The 18,938-nt window shown below is 43.3% G+C and overlaps 2 protein-coding genes across 4 annotated transcripts in view; one reads left to right on the forward strand and one right to left on the reverse strand.

The window, feature by feature from the left end:
• ARNT (aryl hydrocarbon receptor nuclear translocator) overlaps positions 1-10,277 on the reverse strand; it is a 59,958-nt gene extending 49,681 nt beyond the window's left edge. The window contains exon 1 of the mRNA XM_077257833.1: positions 10,037-10,277. Coding sequence (XP_077113948.1) covers positions 10,037-10,058 — 22 coding nt within the window. The 5' untranslated portion in view covers positions 10,059-10,277. The remainder of the gene's footprint in view (positions 1-10,036) is intronic.
• The window catches only part of CTXND2 (cortexin domain containing 2), a 43,506-nt gene continuing 34,676 nt past the window's right edge, over positions 10,109-18,938 (forward strand). Inside the window, exon 1 of one of the 3 annotated variants that reach the window (XR_013214386.1) lies at positions 10,109-10,205. The gene's annotated coding sequence lies outside the window, so the exon portion shown is untranslated. Of the gene's footprint in view, positions 10,206-10,551; positions 10,684-18,938 lie in introns of those variants that run through there. The other 2 variants (XR_013214383.1, XM_077257851.1) reach the window with 2 other exon arrangements.

Raw genomic sequence — 18,938 nt, forward strand, 5'->3', positions numbered from 1 at the left:
ATTAATAACGGATAGGCGTCTTATTGACTCCTCTCCGTTATTAACCCGGCTTAATGTCACCTTACAATAGCAAGGTGACATTAACCCCTTATTACCCCATATCCCACCATTTCTGGGGCGGCTGCGGACTGGTATTTGTAGCCGGGGGGGGGGGGGGGGGGACCAATATCCATGGCCCCTCCCTAGGCTATGAATATCAGCCCGCAGCTGTCTGCGTAGCCTTTCTGGCTATAAAATATAGGGGGACCCCACGTCATTTTTGGGGGGGATCCCCCTATTTTAATAGCCAGTAAAGGCTAGGCAGACAGCTGCGGGCTGATATTCATAGCAGGCTACAAATATTGGCCCCCGGCCGTCAGCTTTCCCCCTCTGGCGCAGAAAATTTCGCGGGAGCCCACGCCATTTTTTTTTAATTTTTATTTTTTAACTGAAACATTGTTCATTAACCCCTTTCTGCCAGTTGACGGAATAGTACGTCAGCTGGCAGTATCCCCTGCTTTGAGGTGGGCTTCGGCGGTGAGCCCACTTCAAAGCCGCAACACGTCAGCTGTTTTCAATACAAAAAAAAAAAATGTACATGATCGCTAAACGGCATAGCGAGAAAAAAAAATCAAAAGACAAAATTACGTTTTTTTGGTCGCCGCGACACTGCATTAAAATGCAATAATGGGCGATCAAAAGAACATTTCTGCACAAAAGTGGTATCATTAAAAATGTCAGCTCGGAGCACAAAAAATTAGCCCTCACCCGACATCTCAGAAAATATAGATGCTACGGGTATCGGAAAATGGCGCAATTATTTTATTTCTTTTTAGCAAACTTTGGAATTTTTTTTCACCACTTAGATAAAAAATAACCTAGACGTGTTTGGTGTCTATGAACTCGTAATGACCTGGAGAATCATAATGGCAGGTCAGTTCTAGGCTGTGTGCACACGTTGCAGATTTGGGTGCAGACTTTTCTGCACAAAATCTGCATCTCCTTGCAGAAAACGCCGCTGCGTTTTGGATGCATTTTTTTCACGTTTTTTTCATGTTTTTTGCGCGGTTTTCATGCGGGTTTTTTGTGTGGTTTTGATGCAGTTCTTGGTGCGGTTTTTGTTGCGTTTTTTTTGTGCATTTTTGTATGATTTTTTGAAAGCTAAATAAAGATGTATTATTAAACAAAAAAAAAAAAAGATTTGTGATGTCATTATTGTCCAACCTCCTCTTTTACATTTGTCCAACCCACACTCAATTACACACAGATACACATATAGATGATAGATGAAATGGATAGACAGAGCTACATATAGATAGATCTATAGATGCATATATCTATCTATAGATATATCTGGATAGATATATCTATTGATAGATGTATGGATAGTATAGGGTGTGTGTCCACTGTCCGGATTACATCTGAATTAGCTGCAGATTGGATGCTGCGTACTTGTAGTCCCATCGGATGATGCCTGCACACACACCCAAAAGACCCCCCCGCACACACCCGAACAGTCCCGCACACACCCGAACAGCCCGCAGACCCCACACATCCGAACAGCCCGCAGACCCCGCCCGCCCACACATACACACCGTCACCACCCACACACTTCCCTCCTCCCGAACTGCAGCGTTTCTCGGACCCACATCCGCATCTAAACTGCACATCTTTTTTACATCTGCGGTTTTGCTGCGGATGTGTCCGACTCAATGAAAGTCTATGGGTGCAGAAACGCTGCAGTTTGGCACAAAAAAAGTGACATGCTGCGAAAAAAAACAAAAGCTGTGTTTCGGTGCGGCCTTTTCCGCAGCATGTGCACAACAAGTCTGCGGCTCCCATAGACTTACATTGGTTGTGCACTACACTGCGGATTTGATGCAATTCTGTGCGGCAAAAAATGCTGCGGATCTGCAACCATAGCCTTAGCATTTAGTGAACCTAGCAAAAAAGCCAAGCAAAAAACAAGTGTAGGATTGTACTTTTTTTGCAATTTCATCGCACTTTGACTTTTTTCACATTTTATGTTACACGACATGGTAAAACCAATTATGTCGTTCAAAAGTAGAACTTGTCCCGCAAAAGATAAGCCCTCACATGGCCAAATTGACGGAAAAATTATGGCCCTGGAAAGAAGGGGAGCGATAAACGAAAAAAAACTCCAGGAGTGAAGGGGTTTAGAAACATGGATATGGATATATCTATGGAAATAGACATAGATATATCTGTATCTATCTATCTATCTATCCATCCCATATCTATCTATCTGTTTATCTATCTATCTATCTATCCATCTCTATCTATCTGTGTGTAATGGATTGTGGCTTGAACAAATGTAAAAGAGGAGGTTGCACAGAAATGACATCACAAATCTTTTTGAAGCTAGAGGAGGGAGGGGTTGGGGTGTGTTTTGGAGTGGGTGTGCCAGGTGCAGAGTTACAGGCGAGTGCAATGCATCATGGAACTTGTAGTATTAGAGCACAATAACTCAGGAGAAAGGAAGTTGTCGATTAACCCCATGAGAGCTGGATCCAGCACTGAAGATGTGCTGCTACAGCATGATAAAAGGTAATATTGCTAAAATTAACACAGTGGATGTTTTCAGTGGCACATAATAGCAAGATTTATGAAAAAAAAAAAATGTTTATTGTAGTGGACAACTTCTTTAACCACTTCCTGACATCGGACGTACTATCCCGTCGAGGTGGGGTGGGCCCCCATGACCACGGACGGGATAGTACGTCCAGCGCGATCGGCGGCGCTCACGGGGGGAGCGCGGCCGGGTGTCAGCTGCCTATCGCAGCTGACATCCGGCACTATCTGCCAGGAGCGGTCACGGACCGCTCCCGGCACATTAACCCCCGGCACACCGCGATCAAACATGATCGCGATGTGCCGGCGGTGCAGGGAAGCATCGCGCAGGGAGGGGGCTCCCTGCGGGCTTCCCTGAGCCCCCCGCAGCAACGCGATGTGATCGCGTTGCTGCAAGGGTCTTACCTCCCTCCCTGCCTGCGCCAGACCCGGATCCAAGATGGCCACGGATCCGGGTCCTGCAGGGAGGGAGGTGGCTTCACAGAAGCCTGCTCAGAGCAGGCACTGTGAAGCAGCCTGCACTTCTCTCAGATCGGTGATCTGTCAGAGTGCTATGCAAACTGGCAGATCACCGATCTGTATTGTCCCCCCCTGGGGCAAAGTAAAAAAGTAAAAAAAAATTTTTCCAAATGGGTAAAAAAATAAAAAAAAATATTCCAAAATAATGAAAAAAATATATATATATTATTCCCATAAATACATTTCTTTATCTAAATAACATTAAAACAACAATAAAAGTACACGTATTTAGTATCGCCGCGTCCGTAACGACCCGACCTATAAAACTGGCCCACTAGTTAACCCCTTCAGTAAACACCGTAAGAAAAAAAAAAACAAACGAGGCAAAAAACAACGCTTTATTATCATACCGCCGAACAAAAAGTGGAATAACACGCGATCAAAAAGACAGATATAAATAACCATGGTACCGCTGAAAGCGTCATCTTGTCCCGCAAATAACGAGCCGCCATACAGCATGATCAGCAAAAAAATAAAAAAGTTATAGTCCTGAGAATAAAGCGATGCAAAAATAATTATTTTTTCCATAAAATAGTTTTTATCATATAAAAGCGCCAAAACATAAAAAAATAATATAAATGAGGTATCACTGTAATCGTACTGACCCGAAGAATAAAACTGCTTATCAATTTTACCAAACGCGGAACGGTATAAACGCCTCCCCCAAAAGAAATTCATGAATAGCTGGTTTTTGGTCATTCTGCCTCACAAAAATCGGAATAAAAAGCGATCAAAAACTGTCACATGTCCGAAAATGTTACCAATAAAAACGTCAACTCGTCCCGCAAAAAACAAGACCTCACATGACTCTGTGGACCAAAATATGGAAAATTTATAGCTCTCAAAATGTGGTAACGCAAAAAATATTTTTTGCAATGAAAAGCGTCTTTCAGTGTGTGACGGCTGCCAATCATAAAAATCCGCTAAAAAACTCGCTATAAAAGTAAATCAAACCCCCCTTCATCACCCCCTTAGTTAGGGAAAAAAAAAATGTATTTATTTCCATTTTCCCATTAGGGCTAGGGTTGGAGCTAGGGTTAAGGCTACAGTTAGGGTTGGGGCTAAAGTTACGGTTAGGGTTTAGATTACATTTACGGTTGGGAATAGGGTTGGGATTAGGGTTAGGGGTGTGTCAGGGTTAGAGGTGTGGTTAGGGTTACTGTTGGGATTAGGGTTAGGGGTATGTTTGGATTAGGGTTTCAGTTATAATTGGGGGGTTTCCACTGTTTCGGCACATCAGGGGCTCTCCAAACGCGACATGGCGTCCGATCTCAATTCAAGCCAATTCTGCGTTGAAAAAGTAAAACAGTGCTCCTTCCCTTCCGAGCTTTCCCGTGTGCCCAAACAGGGGTTTACCCCAACATATGGGGTAGCAGCGTACTCGGGACAAATAGGACAACAACCTTTGGGGTCCAATTTCTCCTGTTACCCTCGGGAAAATACAAAACTGGGGGCTGAAAAATAATTTGTGGGAAAAAATTTTAGTTTTATTTTTACGGCTCTGCATTATAAACTTCTGTGAAGCCCTTGGTGGGTCAAAGCGCTCACCACACATCTAGATAAGTTCCTTAGGGGGTCTACTTTCCAACATGGTGTCACTTGTGGGGGGTTTCTACTGTTTAGGTACATTAGGGGCTCTGCAAACGCAATGTGACGCCTGCAGACCATTCCATCAAAGCCTGCATTCCAAATGGCACTCCTTCCTTTCCGAGCCCTCCCATGCGCCCAAACAGTGGTTCTCCCCACATATGGTGTATCATCGCACTCAGGACAACTTGGACAACAAATTTTGGGGTCCAATTTCTCCTGCTACCCTCGGGAAAATACAAAACTGGGGGCTAAAAAAAATAATTTTTGTGGGAAAAAATTTTTGTTTTATTTTTACGGCTCTGCATTATTAACTTCTGTGAAGCCCTTGGTGGGTCAAAGCGCTCAAAACACATCTAGATAAGTTCCTTAGGGGGTCTACTTTACAAAATGGTGTCACTTGTGGGGGGTTTCAATGTTTAGGCACATCAGTGGCTCTCCAAACGCAACATGGCGTCCCATCTCAATTCCTGTCAATTTTGCATTGAAAAGTCAAACGGTGCTACTTCCCTTCCGAGCTCTCCCATGCGCCCAAACAGTGGTTTACCCCCACATATGGGGTATCAGCGTACTCAGGACAAATTGTACAACAATGTTTGGGGTCCAATTTCTTCTCTTACCCTTGGGAAAATAAAAAATTGGGGGCGAAAAATAATTTGTGAAAAAATGTGATTTTTTATTTTTACGGTTCTGCATTATAAACTTCTGTGAAGCACTTGGTGGGTCAAAGTGCTCACCACACATCTAGATAAGTTCCTTAGGGGGTCTACTTTCCAAAATGGTGTCACTTGTGGGGGGGTTTCAATGTTTAGGCACATCAGGGGCTCCCCAAACGCAACATGGCGTCCCATCTCAATTCCAGTCAATTTTGCATTGAAAAGTCAAATGGCGCTCCTTCGCTTCCGAGCTCGGTCATGCGCACAAACAGTGGTTTACCCCCACATAGGGGTATCGGCGTACTCACGACAAATTGTACAACAACTTTTGGGGTCCATTTTATCCTGTTACCCTTGGTAAAATAAAACAAATTGGAGCTGAAGTAAATTTTTTGTGAAAAAAAGTTAAATGTTCATTTTTATTTAAACATTCCAAAAATTCCTGTGAAGCACCAGAAGGGTTAATAAACTTCTTGAATATGGTTTTGAGCACCTTGAGGGGTGCAGTTTTTAGAATGGTGTCACACTTGGGTATTTTCTATCATATAGACCCCTCAAAATGACTTCAAATGAGATGTGGTCCCTAAAAAAAAATGGTGTTGTAAAAATGAGAAATTGCTGGTCAACTTTTAACCCTTATAACTCCCTAACAAAAAAAAATTTTGGTTCCAAAATTGTGCTGATGTAAAGTAGACATGTGGGAAATGTTACTTATTAAGTATTTTGTGTGACATATCTCTGTGATTTAAGGGCATAAAAATTCAAAGTTGGAAAATTGCAAACTTTTCAAAATTTTCGCCAAATTTCCATTTTTTTTGCAAATAAACGCAGGTAATATCAAAGAAATTTTACCACTATCATGAAGTACAATATGTCACGAGAAAACAATGTCAGAATCGCCAAGATCCGTTGAAGCGTTCCAGAGTTATAACCTCATAAAGGGGACAGTGGTCAGAATTGTAAAAATTGGCCCGGTCATTAACGTGCAAACCACCCTTGGGGGTGAAGGGGTTAATTTGCTGAGGTAATCTGTAGAAATTTCACCCCATGCTTCCAGAAGCCCCTCCCACAAGTTGGTTTGGCTTGATGGGCACTTTTTGCGCACCATATGGTCAAGCTGCTCCTACAACAGCTCAATGGGGTTGAGATCTGGTGACTGTGCTGGCCACTCCAGTACAGATAGAACACCAGCTGCCTGCTTCTTCCCTAACTTATTCTTGCATGATTTGGAGGTGCGCTTTGGGTCATTGTCCTGTTGTAGGATGAAATTGGCTCCGATCAAGTGCTGTCTACAGGGTATGGCCTGGCGTTGCAAAATGGAGTGATAGCCTTCCTTATTCAAAATCCCTTTACCTTGTACAAATATCCCACTTAACCAGCACCAAAGCAACCCCAGACCATCACATTACCTCCACCATTCTTGACAGATGGCGTCAGGCACTCTTACAGCATCTTTTCAGTTGTTCTGTGTCTCACAAATGTTCTTCTCTGTGATCCAAACACCTCAAACTTGGATTGGTCTGTCCATAACACTTTTTTCCAATCTTCCTCTGTCCAATGTCTGTGTTTTTTTGCCTATATTAATCTTTTCCTTTTATTAGCCAGTCTCAGATGTGGCTTTTTCTTTGTCCCTCTGCCATGAAGGCCAGCATCCAGTCGCCTCTTCACTGTAGATGTTGACATTGGCGTTTTGCGTGTACTATTTAATGAAGCTTCCAGTTGAGGGCCTGTGAGACGTTGATTTCTCAAACTACAGACTCTAATGTACTTGTCTTGTTGCTCAGTTGTGCAGCGGGGCCTCCCACTTCTCTTTCTACTCTGGTTAGAGCCTGTTTGTGCTCTCCTCTGAAGGGAGTAGTACACACCGTTGTAGGAAATCTTCAGTTTCTTGGCAATTTCTCACATGGAATAGCCTTCATGTCTAAGAACAAGAATAGACTGTCGAGTTTCACATGAAAGTACTGTTTTTCTGGCCATTTTGAGAGTTTAATGGAACCAACAAATGTAATACTCCAGAATCTCAACTAGCTCAAAGGAAGGTCAGGTTTATAGGTTCTCTAATCAGCCAAATTGTTTTCAGCTGTGCTAACATACTTGCACAAGGATTTTCAAGGGTATTCTAACCATCCATTAGCATTCTAACACAGTTAGCAAACACAAAGTACCATAAGAGCACTGGAGTGATGGATGTTGGAAATGGGCCTCTATACACCTATGAAGATATTGCATTACAAACCAGACGTCTACAGCTAGAATAGTCATTTACCATATTAACAATGTATGGAGTGTAAACTTTTGCACCGTAGTGTATATATATTATAGATATATATAGATAGATAGATACAGTACAGACCAAAAGTTTGGACACCTTCTCATTTAAAGATATTTCTGTATTTTCATGACTATGAAAATTGTAAATTAACACTGAAGGCATGAAAACTATGAATTAACCCATGTGGAATTATATACTAACAAAAAAGTTTGAAACAACTGAAAATATGTCTTATATTCTAGGTTCTTCAAAGTAGCCACCTTTTGCTTTGATGACTGCTTTGCACACTCTTGGCATTCTCTTGATGAGCTTTCCAGAGGTAGTCACCGGAAATGGTTTTCACGTCACAGGTGTACCCTGTCAGGTTTAATAAGTGGGATTTCTTGCCTTATAAATGGGGTTTTGACCATCAGTTGTGTTGAGCAAAAGAAGTCTGGTGGATACACAGCTGATAGTCCTACTGAATATACTGTTAGAATTTGTATTATGGCAAGAAAAATGCAGCTAAGTAAAGAAAAATGAGCGGCCATCATTACTTTAAGAAATTAAGGTCAGTCAGATCGAAAAATTGGGAAAACTTTGAAAGTGTCCCCAAGTGCAGTTGCAAAAACCATCAAGCGCTACAAAGAAACTGGCTCACATGAGGACCGCCCCAGGAAAGGAAGACCAAGAGTCACCTCTGCTTCTGAGGATAAGTTTATCCAAGTCACCAGCCTCAGAAATCGCAGGTTAACAGCAGCTCAGATTAGAGACCAGGTCAATGCCACACAGTTCTAGCAGCAGACACATCTCTACAACAACTGTTAAGAGGAGACTTTGTGCAGCAGACCTTCATGGTAAAATAGCTGCTAGGACAGGGAAGAAGCAGAAGAGACTTGTTTGGGCTAAAGAACACAAGGAATGGACATTAGACCAGTGGAAATCTGTGCTTTGGTCTGATGAGTCCAAATTTGAGATCTTTGGTTCCAACTACCTTGTCTTTGTGCAACGCAGAAAAGGTGAATGGATGGACTCTACATGCCTGGTTCCCACCGTGAAGCATGGAGGAGGTGTGATGGTGTGGGGGTGCTTTGCTGGTGACACTGTTGGGGATTTATTCAAAATTGAAGGCATACTGAACCAGCATGGCTACCACAGCATCTTGCAGCGGCATGCTATTCCATCTGGTTTGCGTTTAGTTGGGCCATGATTTATTTTTCAACAGGAGAATGACCCCAAACCCACCTCCAGGCTGTGTAAGGGCTACTTGACCAAGAAGGAGAGTGATGGGGTGCTACGCCAGATGACCTGGCCTCCAGTCACCAGACCTGAACCCAATCGAGATGGTTTGGGGTGAGCTGGACCGCAGAGTGAAGGCAAAAGGGCCAACAAGTGCTAAGCATCTCTGGGAACTCCTTCAAGATTGTTGGAAGACCATTCCCGGTGACTACCTCTTGAAGCTCATCAAGAGAATGCCAAGAGTGTGCAAAGCAGTCATCAAAGCAAAAGGTGGCTACTTTGAAGAACCTAGAATATAAGACATATTTTCAGTTGTTTCACACTTTTTTGTTAAGTGTATAATTCCACGTGTTAATTCATAGTTTTGATGCCTTCAGTGTGAATGTACAATTTTCATAGTCAAGTAAATACAGAAAAACCTTTAAATGAGAAGGTGTGTCCAAACTTTTGGTCTGTACTAATATATATATATATAGCCTTTATAACATGTTATCCCTTGCATTGATGTACACTTAATTTGCATTTATTTCATGTACAGACTCCTCTGCATATTTTTCGTTTATGCCAGCCATTTATCGGTCACCTGTGTATGTGGCGGGTACACACTGTGTTGTCAGTTCCCTGTTTTTACCCCTCCTTTTCTTGCCTCAATAAGTTTGGCTTGTTTTATTACTCCCTATCATTTGACCATATCATTCGGGTGTTCCCCTAGATATTAACCATCGCCTATGTCCATGTGGCACTGGAAATCTGAATGGAGTTGTAAACAGCCTCACAACATGAGCAGCCTGCGGATACGTCATGCGGTGAGACAGGAAAGCACCACAAGTCACAGAAAGCCAGTCCGCTACCAGAGAAGTAAACTCTGCCCAAAGGGGGCGATAAAGAGTTCAAGACATTTTGTAGAAAACACATTGTTTTAGGAATCCTTCAAAATTTGCTGAAAAACACAAGTCCTGCCAGAGACAATTTCTGCGCACAGATACAGTGCCAAGCCCCGACTACAGGACACCGCCGTAGTCGCTCCCCTGGACAGCGGCACTTCCCGCACACACTCATTTTATGGAGGCTTTACGGTGTTCCGACACTGACAGGCGCCAGAACCGTCCTGTACCCGGTGATATAACGCTGGGACACAGCAAACAACACGGTGACGGCCGGTTCACAAAGTTCCCGAGACTCCGGTAGACGCTGAACACCATCCGACACTCACCTGCATGAGCCGCCGCTGCCATCCCCCGTCCTAACAGCTCGGTCCTCCCTCTGCCCGGTAACAATATGGCGGCAGCGATACGACGTCTATTTTTCTTACCCAACTAAACGGGAATACGGGTCATGCAGCTCAACCCAACCTGATGCCAGATGGAGGGTTGGCCCTCACGGTAAAATTGTTAGCGCAGCTGTCCAATGGGTGACGCGTGAGGGTTACCACGCCCCTTACGGAAGTGAAGGACAGGGGCAAGCAGTTTAGGTTGTTTCTTGACGCAAGAAGGAGAGTTGCGTAAGAATGTTGCGATTGGGCAAGAGATGGATAGGCCGCTCTGATTGGCTAACGGCAACAGCGTATTCTAATTGGCCAAAGGAGTGGCAGAAAGAGCGCAAAGGATGAAGGGACTTGTAGTTTACCCCACTGTCTGGGATGGGAGTAGTCTGGGCTCTGCACTCGGCAGGGTCGCTTCTAGTCTGGAGTTTACCTCGTCCTGCAGGTCATGAAGTCATTTATGTCATTTTTTTTCTTTTAAGAGTGGAAAAAGGAAGCGAAACAAACTTTAATTTTAAAATATTTAGTAACTTACTTTATTAATTGACACCTACTTTTCCTTAGTCCCAAGCCCACAATTGTGTGATCTCTTGTAGCAGGTAGTTTCTTCTATTTCATTTCTGTATTGTTTCCAAACGTTATCATCATTATTATTATATTATTGTTTATAATCATTATTTATCATTATTATCATTATAATTATTAATCATATTATTTATCATTATTATCATTATAATTATTAATCATATTATTTATCATTATTATCATTATAATTATTATTTATATATTATTTATCATTATATTATTATTTATCATTATTATCATCATTATTATTTGTTATTAATGTTTGTCATTTTATCATCGTCATCATCATTTTTAATTATTACTATTTTATTTTTATATTATGTAATTACAGTTATTACTTTAATATAATTTATTAAAGTTACTATTCTTTTTATCATCATTATTATTAATAATAATTTTACATGTATTATTAACCCCCGTAGCTTTTTTCATTTTTGTTTTTCGCTCCCCCCTTCCCAGAGCCATAACTTTTTTATTTTTGGCCATGTGAGGGCTTATTTTTTTGAGTTGTACTTTTGAACCACACCATTGGTTTTACCATGTCGTGTTACAGAAAACGGGAAAAACATTCCAAGTGCGGTGAAATTGCAAAAAAAGTGCAATCCCACACTTGTTTTTTGTTTGGCTTTTTTGCTAGATTCACTAAATGCTAAAACTGACCTGCCATTATGATTCTCCAGGTCAGTACGAGTTCATAGACACCAAACATGTCTAGGTTCTCTTTTATCTAAGTGGTTAAAAAAATCCAAAGTTTGCTAAAAAAAATATAAAAAATTGCACCTTTTTCCGATACCCGTAGCGTCTCCATTTTTCGGGATCTGGGGTCAGGTGAGAGCTTATTTTTTGCGTGCCGAGCTGGCGTTTTAAATGATACCATTTTGGTGCAGATACGTTCTTTTGGTCGCCCGTTATTGCATTTTAGTGCAATGTTGCGGCAACCAAGAAAATATAATTCTGGGGTTTTGATTTTTTTCTCACTATGCCATTTAGCGATCAGATTAATCCTTTTTTATTGATAGATCGGGTAATTCTGAACGCGGCGATACCAAATATGTGTAGGTTTGATTTTTTTTATTGTTTTATTTTGATTGGGGCGAAAGGATGGTGATTTTAACTTTTATATATTTTTTATTTTTTTTAATGTTTTTAAACACTTTTTTTTATTTTGGCATGCTTCAACAGCCTCCGTGGGAGTTTAGAAGCTGCCACAACCCGATCGCCTCTGCTACATAGAGGTGATGCACAGATCACCTCTATGTGGCAGAATTACAGGCTTGCTATGAGCGCCGACCACAGGGTGGTGCTCCTAGCAATCGGCCATCAACAAGGAGACCTCTGGTTGTGATGGCAACCCACCGATGACCCCCAATCATATGACAGGGGTCAGCGGTGCGCGTACTCCCAGCCGCGCAGCCAGCAGCACTTGTTAAATGCCGCTGTCAGAGTTTGACAGCGGCATTTAACTAGGTAATGGGCGCAGGCGGATCGCGATTCCACTCGTGCCCATTGCGGGCACGTCAGCTGTTGAAAACAGCTGACATGTCACGGCTTTGAGGTGGGTTCACCGCCGGAGCCCTCCTCAAAGCGGGGGATACTGCCAGCTAACGTACTATTCTGTCAGCTGGCAGATAGGGGTTAATTATTATAATTTTAGTATTTCAATTATATCGCAGTTTTATTATTATTTATTATTATTATTTCATTACTTATTTAGTAATTGTAATAATTTAAAATAGTAATAAAATAGTATAATAATAATAATGTTATTATTCATATATAATATTAATATCTATATATATAATTGTCTAAGGGGTACTTCCGTCTTTCTGTCCTTAACTTCCGTCACGGAAATCCCGCGTCGCTGATTGGTCTCGGCAGCTGCCTGTCATGACTGCCGCGACCAATCAGCGACGGGCACAATCCGATTAGTCCCTCCCTACTCCCCTGCAGTCAGTGCCCGGCGCCCTCTCCATAATCCCCTCCAGTCACCGCTCACACAGGGTTAATGGCAGCGGTAACGGGCCGCGGTGTAACGCACTCCGTTACCGCTGCTATTAACCCTGTGTGTCCCCAACTATTTACTATTGACGCTGCCTATGCCGCATCAATAGTAAAAATATGTCATGTTAAAAATAATAATAAAAAAAAAAACCTGCTATACTCACCATCCGCCGCCTTTCCCGCTCCTAGCGACGCTACGGTGACCGCTTCATGCAAGCGGCAGGTTGCGGTGGCAAGGATGGTATGCGAGAAGGACCTGCCATGACGTCACGGTCATGTGACCGCGACGTCATCACAGGTCCTGCGAGAAGGACCTGCCATGACGTCACGGTCATGTGACCACGACGTCATCACAGGTCCTGCGCTCATACCAACCCTGGGACCGGAAGCTGCCGCGTGCACCGCACACAGGGCCAGGACTTCAAGGGGCCTTCGGAAGGTGGGTATATGTTTATTTTTTAGTTTTAGTCTGTATACTACGTGGCTCTGTGCTGTATACTCCGTCGCTGTGCAATATACTACGTGGCTGGGCAATATACTACGTGGCTGGGCAATATACTCTGTGGCCTGTGCTATATACTACATGGCTGGGCAATATACTACATGGGCTGTGCTATATACTACGTGGCTGGGCAATATACTACGTGGCTGGGCAATATACTACGTGGCTGGGCTATATACTACGTGACTGGGCAATATACTACGTGGCTGGGCAATTTACTACGTGACTGGGCAATATACTATGTTGCTGTGCAATATACTACATTACTGGGCAATATACTACGTCACTGGGCTATATACTACGTTGCTGTGCAATATACTACGTTACTGGGCAATATACTACGTGGCTGGGCAATATACTATGTGACTGGGCAATATACTACGTGGCTGGGCAATATACTACGTGGCTGGGCAATATACTACGTGACTGGGCAATATACTACGTGGCTGGGCAATATACTACGTGGCTGGGCAATATACTACGTGACTGGGCAATATACTACGTCACTGGGCAATATACTACGTTACTGGGCAATATACTACGTTACTGGGCAATATACTACGTGTCTCGGCAATATACTACGTGGCTGGGCAATATACTACGTCACTGGGCAATATACTACGTCGCTGGGCAATATACTACGTTACTGGGCAATATACTACATGGCTCGGCAATATACTACGTGGCTCGGCAATATACTACGTGGCTGGGCAATATACTACGTCACTGGGCAATATACTACGTGGATATGCATATTCTAGAATACCCGATGCGTTAGAATCGGGCCACCATCTAGTATATAATATGTGTATATATAGTATATTATATAAATAATGATAATTCTTTTACGATTCATTATTATATTATTGTACTCTCTTTAATTATTTTTTATATTATTATAATATAATTAGTAATAATATAACAATTGTTTTATCACTGTTATTTTATTTTTTTACTATTATTATAATTAGTTGTAATATTTTATAGCTAATTATTAGATACTTATTATTATTTAATAAATATTTTTACCATTCTAAAAAAAAGAAATACAAAAATAAAAAAAATACTTTCAGTATGTAATAAAAAATCATGATCTCCTATGAAACACATAGTACAATATAGCATAGTATAGTACAAAAATTGTGGTAACGAGTGTCTTCAGTAGGCCCCTAGTTGCCATGGTAACCAATCACAACCCCTGAGATCACAGTCGCACCCTTTTAAACTGTAACTGTCCCTCCAGGAGAACTTGCAACAGAATGTCTGTATATGCCTCTAGCTCCTCCTCCTCCATAGAACTTTATGAGCACCAGCTGTCTTCTCCTACCTCAGCACAAGGCCTCCAGGCGTGTAAAATGGCGAGTGCTATGTGATGTTTTATCTGATCACACTCGGCCCAGTGTTATTCTGTGAGGCAGAGCAAATCTCCTATCCGGCATAAGAAAAGAGTGGCAGCATGCTACATGGGGCTCCGATGATTGGATCACGTGCACCCACACAAGTCTATGGGTGACACACTGTGCGCCTATGCAAGTCTTAATAAAGTATCTTTATTGAAGTTTTCCAACAATTTTTCCACTAATATCACCCGCTTCTGGTAAACACAGAAAATTAAGAACCACTGGGAAGGGGGGAAATGGGACATGGAAAGGCAAAGACCAAATTAAAAAGAAAAATTCCCATTCTACAAACAAACAAAAAAAAGGGACAAAACATATAGTCATCATCACTGTAATGCTTAGAAAAAAACCTCTCCTCTAGCAATCATTACTATCGCTCATGGGATAAACATGGATCATATCTCTCTTAATCTTCTTTATTAAATCAAGCCCAATCTATGTCTCCCTAATTCCCTGGTTCATCCATCCAGGCAGCCCAAAGCTGTTCAAATGTATTAACATTGCCTCTTTTTTTGTATACACCTTTTTCAAAACTTATAAACCAGTTTATTTTGTTGATATATTCCTTTTTTGTTGGGGTCTCAGTATCCAACCAGTGTTGCGCTATTAGTTTCCTTGCTAAATACAGCATTCGTGCTATAGCTATTTTACCTGGCTCAGTTGTCTGTAGATCTTCCACATACCCCAGCACACAAACTAAGGGCGTAGTTTCCAATACCACCATTAACCACTCGCCCAATAAATCCTAGTACTTTCCTCCAATATCCCTCTGTGTTTATGCAAGTCTATGTGTGCTTATAATAATAATCTTTATTTTTATATAGCGCTAACATATTCCGCAGCACTTTACAGACATTATTATCGCTGTCCCCAATGGGGCTCACAATCTAAATTCCCTATCAGTGCTTGTCACACATCAGACCGTGTGCACCTATACAAGTCTGTGTGCATGTGACACATCGGACTGCACTCAGATGCTATCACAGTTCGATGTACGCAGACAGAAAGAATGGAGAAGATGGAGATATTAAGTTCTCCGCACCTGTACTGTGAATTCTCTTATGTGAGAGGATCTGATCCCAGAAAGATGACACTCGGCCCAATCTGTGTCATCAGCATCATCGGACCGATGCTCTTGCATAAGAATCTCCGCCAGTGTGAATGACCCCTAATACCTGTGTGAGCGATCCCTAATACCTGTGTGAGCGAGCCCTAATGCCAGTGTGAGCGAGCCCTAATACCAGTGTGAGCGATCCCTAATACTTGTGTGAGCGAGCCCTAATGGTAGTGTGAGCGATCCCTAATACCTGTGTGAGCGAGCCCTAATGCCAGTGTGAGCGATCCCTAATACTTGTGTGAGCGAGCCCTAATGGTAGTGTGAGCGATCCCTAATACCTGTGTGAGCGAGCCCTAATGGTAGTGTGAGCGATCCCTAATACCTGTGTGAGCGATCCCTAATGGTAGTGTGAGCGATCCCTAATGCCAGTGTGAGCGAGCCCTAATGCCAGTGTGAGCGAGCCCTAATACTTGTGTGAGCGAGCCCTAATGCCAGTGTGAGCGAGCCCTAATACCAGTGTGAGCGAGCCCTAATGCCAGTGTGAGCGAGCCCTAATGCCAGTGTCAGCGAGCCTTAATACCTGTGTGAGCGATCCCTAATGGTAGTGGTAGTGTGAGCAAGGCCTAATGCCAGTGTGAGCGAGCCCTAATACCTGTGTGAGCGATCCCTAATGGTAGTGTGAGCAAGGCCTAATGCCAGTGTGAGCGAGCCCTAATGCCAGTGTGAGCGAGCCCTAATACCTGTTGTCACAGTTCACAGGGAGGATACCTTTATCATCCCCACCACTCACACCAATTTGTCATGAACCGGGGTGTTCAGTTGCCCCTGGTTCTTTCTGAAGGGGTTTTGTCTATATCCGACTTCCCAGTTCCAGTTTGTAACTTGCTGCTCTCTGGCGCAAGCCTTACCCTCAGGCCAGACCGGGTACTGCACCTAGGATAATAAGTCACCAGAAAGGCTGCCCTACTTTGTACTGGCTAATGGGCACACTGCACCGAGAGCAATATAACTACTCCCACTCAGGCGGGAAAAATAATTATCAACACATCCGGTTGCTACAGAGCCTCCCAATCGCACAGGACAAATCCGCTGCCACCAGCTCCGATTTCTTAATTATTAACGGGTCCGGAGCCAACCCAGATTAGTAGCATAATTCACTTCAGAGGACGTGACAGTTCGTTATAGAGCAAGGAGAGACAAAGCTAGTAATTTTATATTTTACTCCAAAAAAGGTAGGCAGTGTTTGCAGAAGGGTAAAAAGATATTATAAAATGAGACGATTAGGTATATACAGACGATTACAAATTAAAAGGGATTAACAGAAGAAAAGAAAAACACTTACAGTTCCTTATATCATTTCAGCTCATGGCAGACCATGTGGCTCGGGGGAGGGGCGATACATCAAGATGCATTACAGAGCGTCTCTCAGCTAGCTTCCTGGTCAAAGGCTAGTGAAAACTGAGCTCTCAGGGTCTTATATCCCTTGGTCCTGACATCACTGAGTGGGCAGCGCTATGAAATGCACTCCTACGTTCTCAGAGGGACTCAGAGTTATGGAACATTCATATCCCCTGTAGCTCCAGGATGCAACCTCGTATAGCGATCACGGAACTACCATTCTTCCGGGCATGAGCTGGGCATTAATTTGAGCCCAAACACGACGTGGTTATGAGCCCCTGTTAAGCAGCAATCCTTTTCTCCGTATCCGCTAGGTGCTGCGCCTAGAAAACACACTGTGTGATGGCCTGGCCGACGCACATAGCAAACATATAACTTCCATATCTCTGTCACTAATTGAGGTCAAGTGATGCCTTAATATTAAGGTGGTACATGAGCACGAGAGCACATGGTTTTCAGACAAAGGATTTCTACGCACTCCTGCATTCGATAGGAAGGGGGGGGAACAGAGTCCCACACTGGAGTTTCAAGTTACAGCTGTGTTCAGGGGCGAGGGAGTTGCCTGCAGGCCAAGACAGAGAAGGAGAGCTTTCTAGGCAGAGTATCTGGAACCATGGCACCTTCTGAAAAAATCCCTCAGACCATGCTATTTTTACATTATCGTGACACCTGCGTGAGCGAGCCCTAATGCCACTGTGAGCGAGCCCTATTGCCAGTGTGAGCGAACCCTAATGTCAGTGTGATCGAGTCCTAATGCCAGTGTGAGCAAGCCCTAATGCCAGTGTGAGCGAACCCTAATGTCAGTATGATCGAGTCCTAATGCCAGTGTGAGCGAGTCCTAATGCCAGTGTGAGCGATCCCTAATGCCAGTGTGAGCGAGTCTTAATACCTGTGTGAGCGAGCCTTAATGTCAGTGTGAGCGAGCCCTAATGTTGGTGTGAGTGAGCCCTACTGCCAGTGTGAAAGAGGCCTAATGCCAGTGTGAAAAAGGCCTAATGCCAGTGTGCGTAAGCCCTAATATGTGTGTGAGCGAGCCCTAATGTCAGTGTGAGCGAGCCCTAATGTCAATGTGAAAAAGGCCTAATGCCAGTGTGAACGAGCCCTAATGTCAGTGTGAGCGGGCCCTAATACCTGTGTGAGCGAGCCCTAATGCCAGTGTGAAAAAGGCCTAATTCCAGTGTGAGCAAGCCCTAATGCCAGTGTGAGCGAGCCCTAATGTCAGTGTGAAAAAGGCCTAATGCCAGTGTGAGCGAGCCCTAATGCCAGTGTGAGCGAGCCCTAATACCTGTGTGAGCGATCCCTAATGGTAGTGTGAGCAAGGCCTAATGCCAGTGTGAGCGAGCCCTAATGCCAGTGTGAGCGAGCCCTAATACCTGTTGTCACAGTTCACAGGGAGGATACCTTTATCATCCCCACCACTCACACCAATTTGTCATGAACCGGGGTGTTCAGTTGCCCCTGGTTCTTTCTGAAGGGGTTTTGTCTATATCCGACTTCCCAGTTCCAGTTTGTAACTTGCTGCTCTCTGGCGCAAGCCTTACCCTCAGGCCAGACCGGGTACTGCACCTAGGATAATAAGTCACCAGAAAGGCTGCCCTACTTTGTACTGGCTAATGGGCACACTGCACCGAGAGCAATATAACTACTCCCACTCAGGCGGGAAAAATAATTATCAACACATCCGGTTGCTACAGAGCCTCCCAATCGCACAGGACAAATCCGCTGCCACCAGCTCCGATTTCTTAATTATTAACGGGTCCGGAGCCAACCCAGATTAGTAGCATAATTCACTTCAGAGGACGTGACAGTTCGTTATAGAGCAAGGAGAGACAAAGCTAGTAATTTTATATTTTACTCCAAAAAAGGTAGGCAGTGTTTGCAGAAGGGTAAAAAGATATTATAAAATGAGAC

The sequence above is a fragment of the Ranitomeya variabilis genome, chromosome 1 (assembly GCF_051348905.1).
Source record: "Ranitomeya variabilis isolate aRanVar5 chromosome 1, aRanVar5.hap1, whole genome shotgun sequence".
NCBI lineage: Eukaryota > Metazoa > Chordata > Amphibia > Anura > Dendrobatidae > Ranitomeya > Ranitomeya variabilis.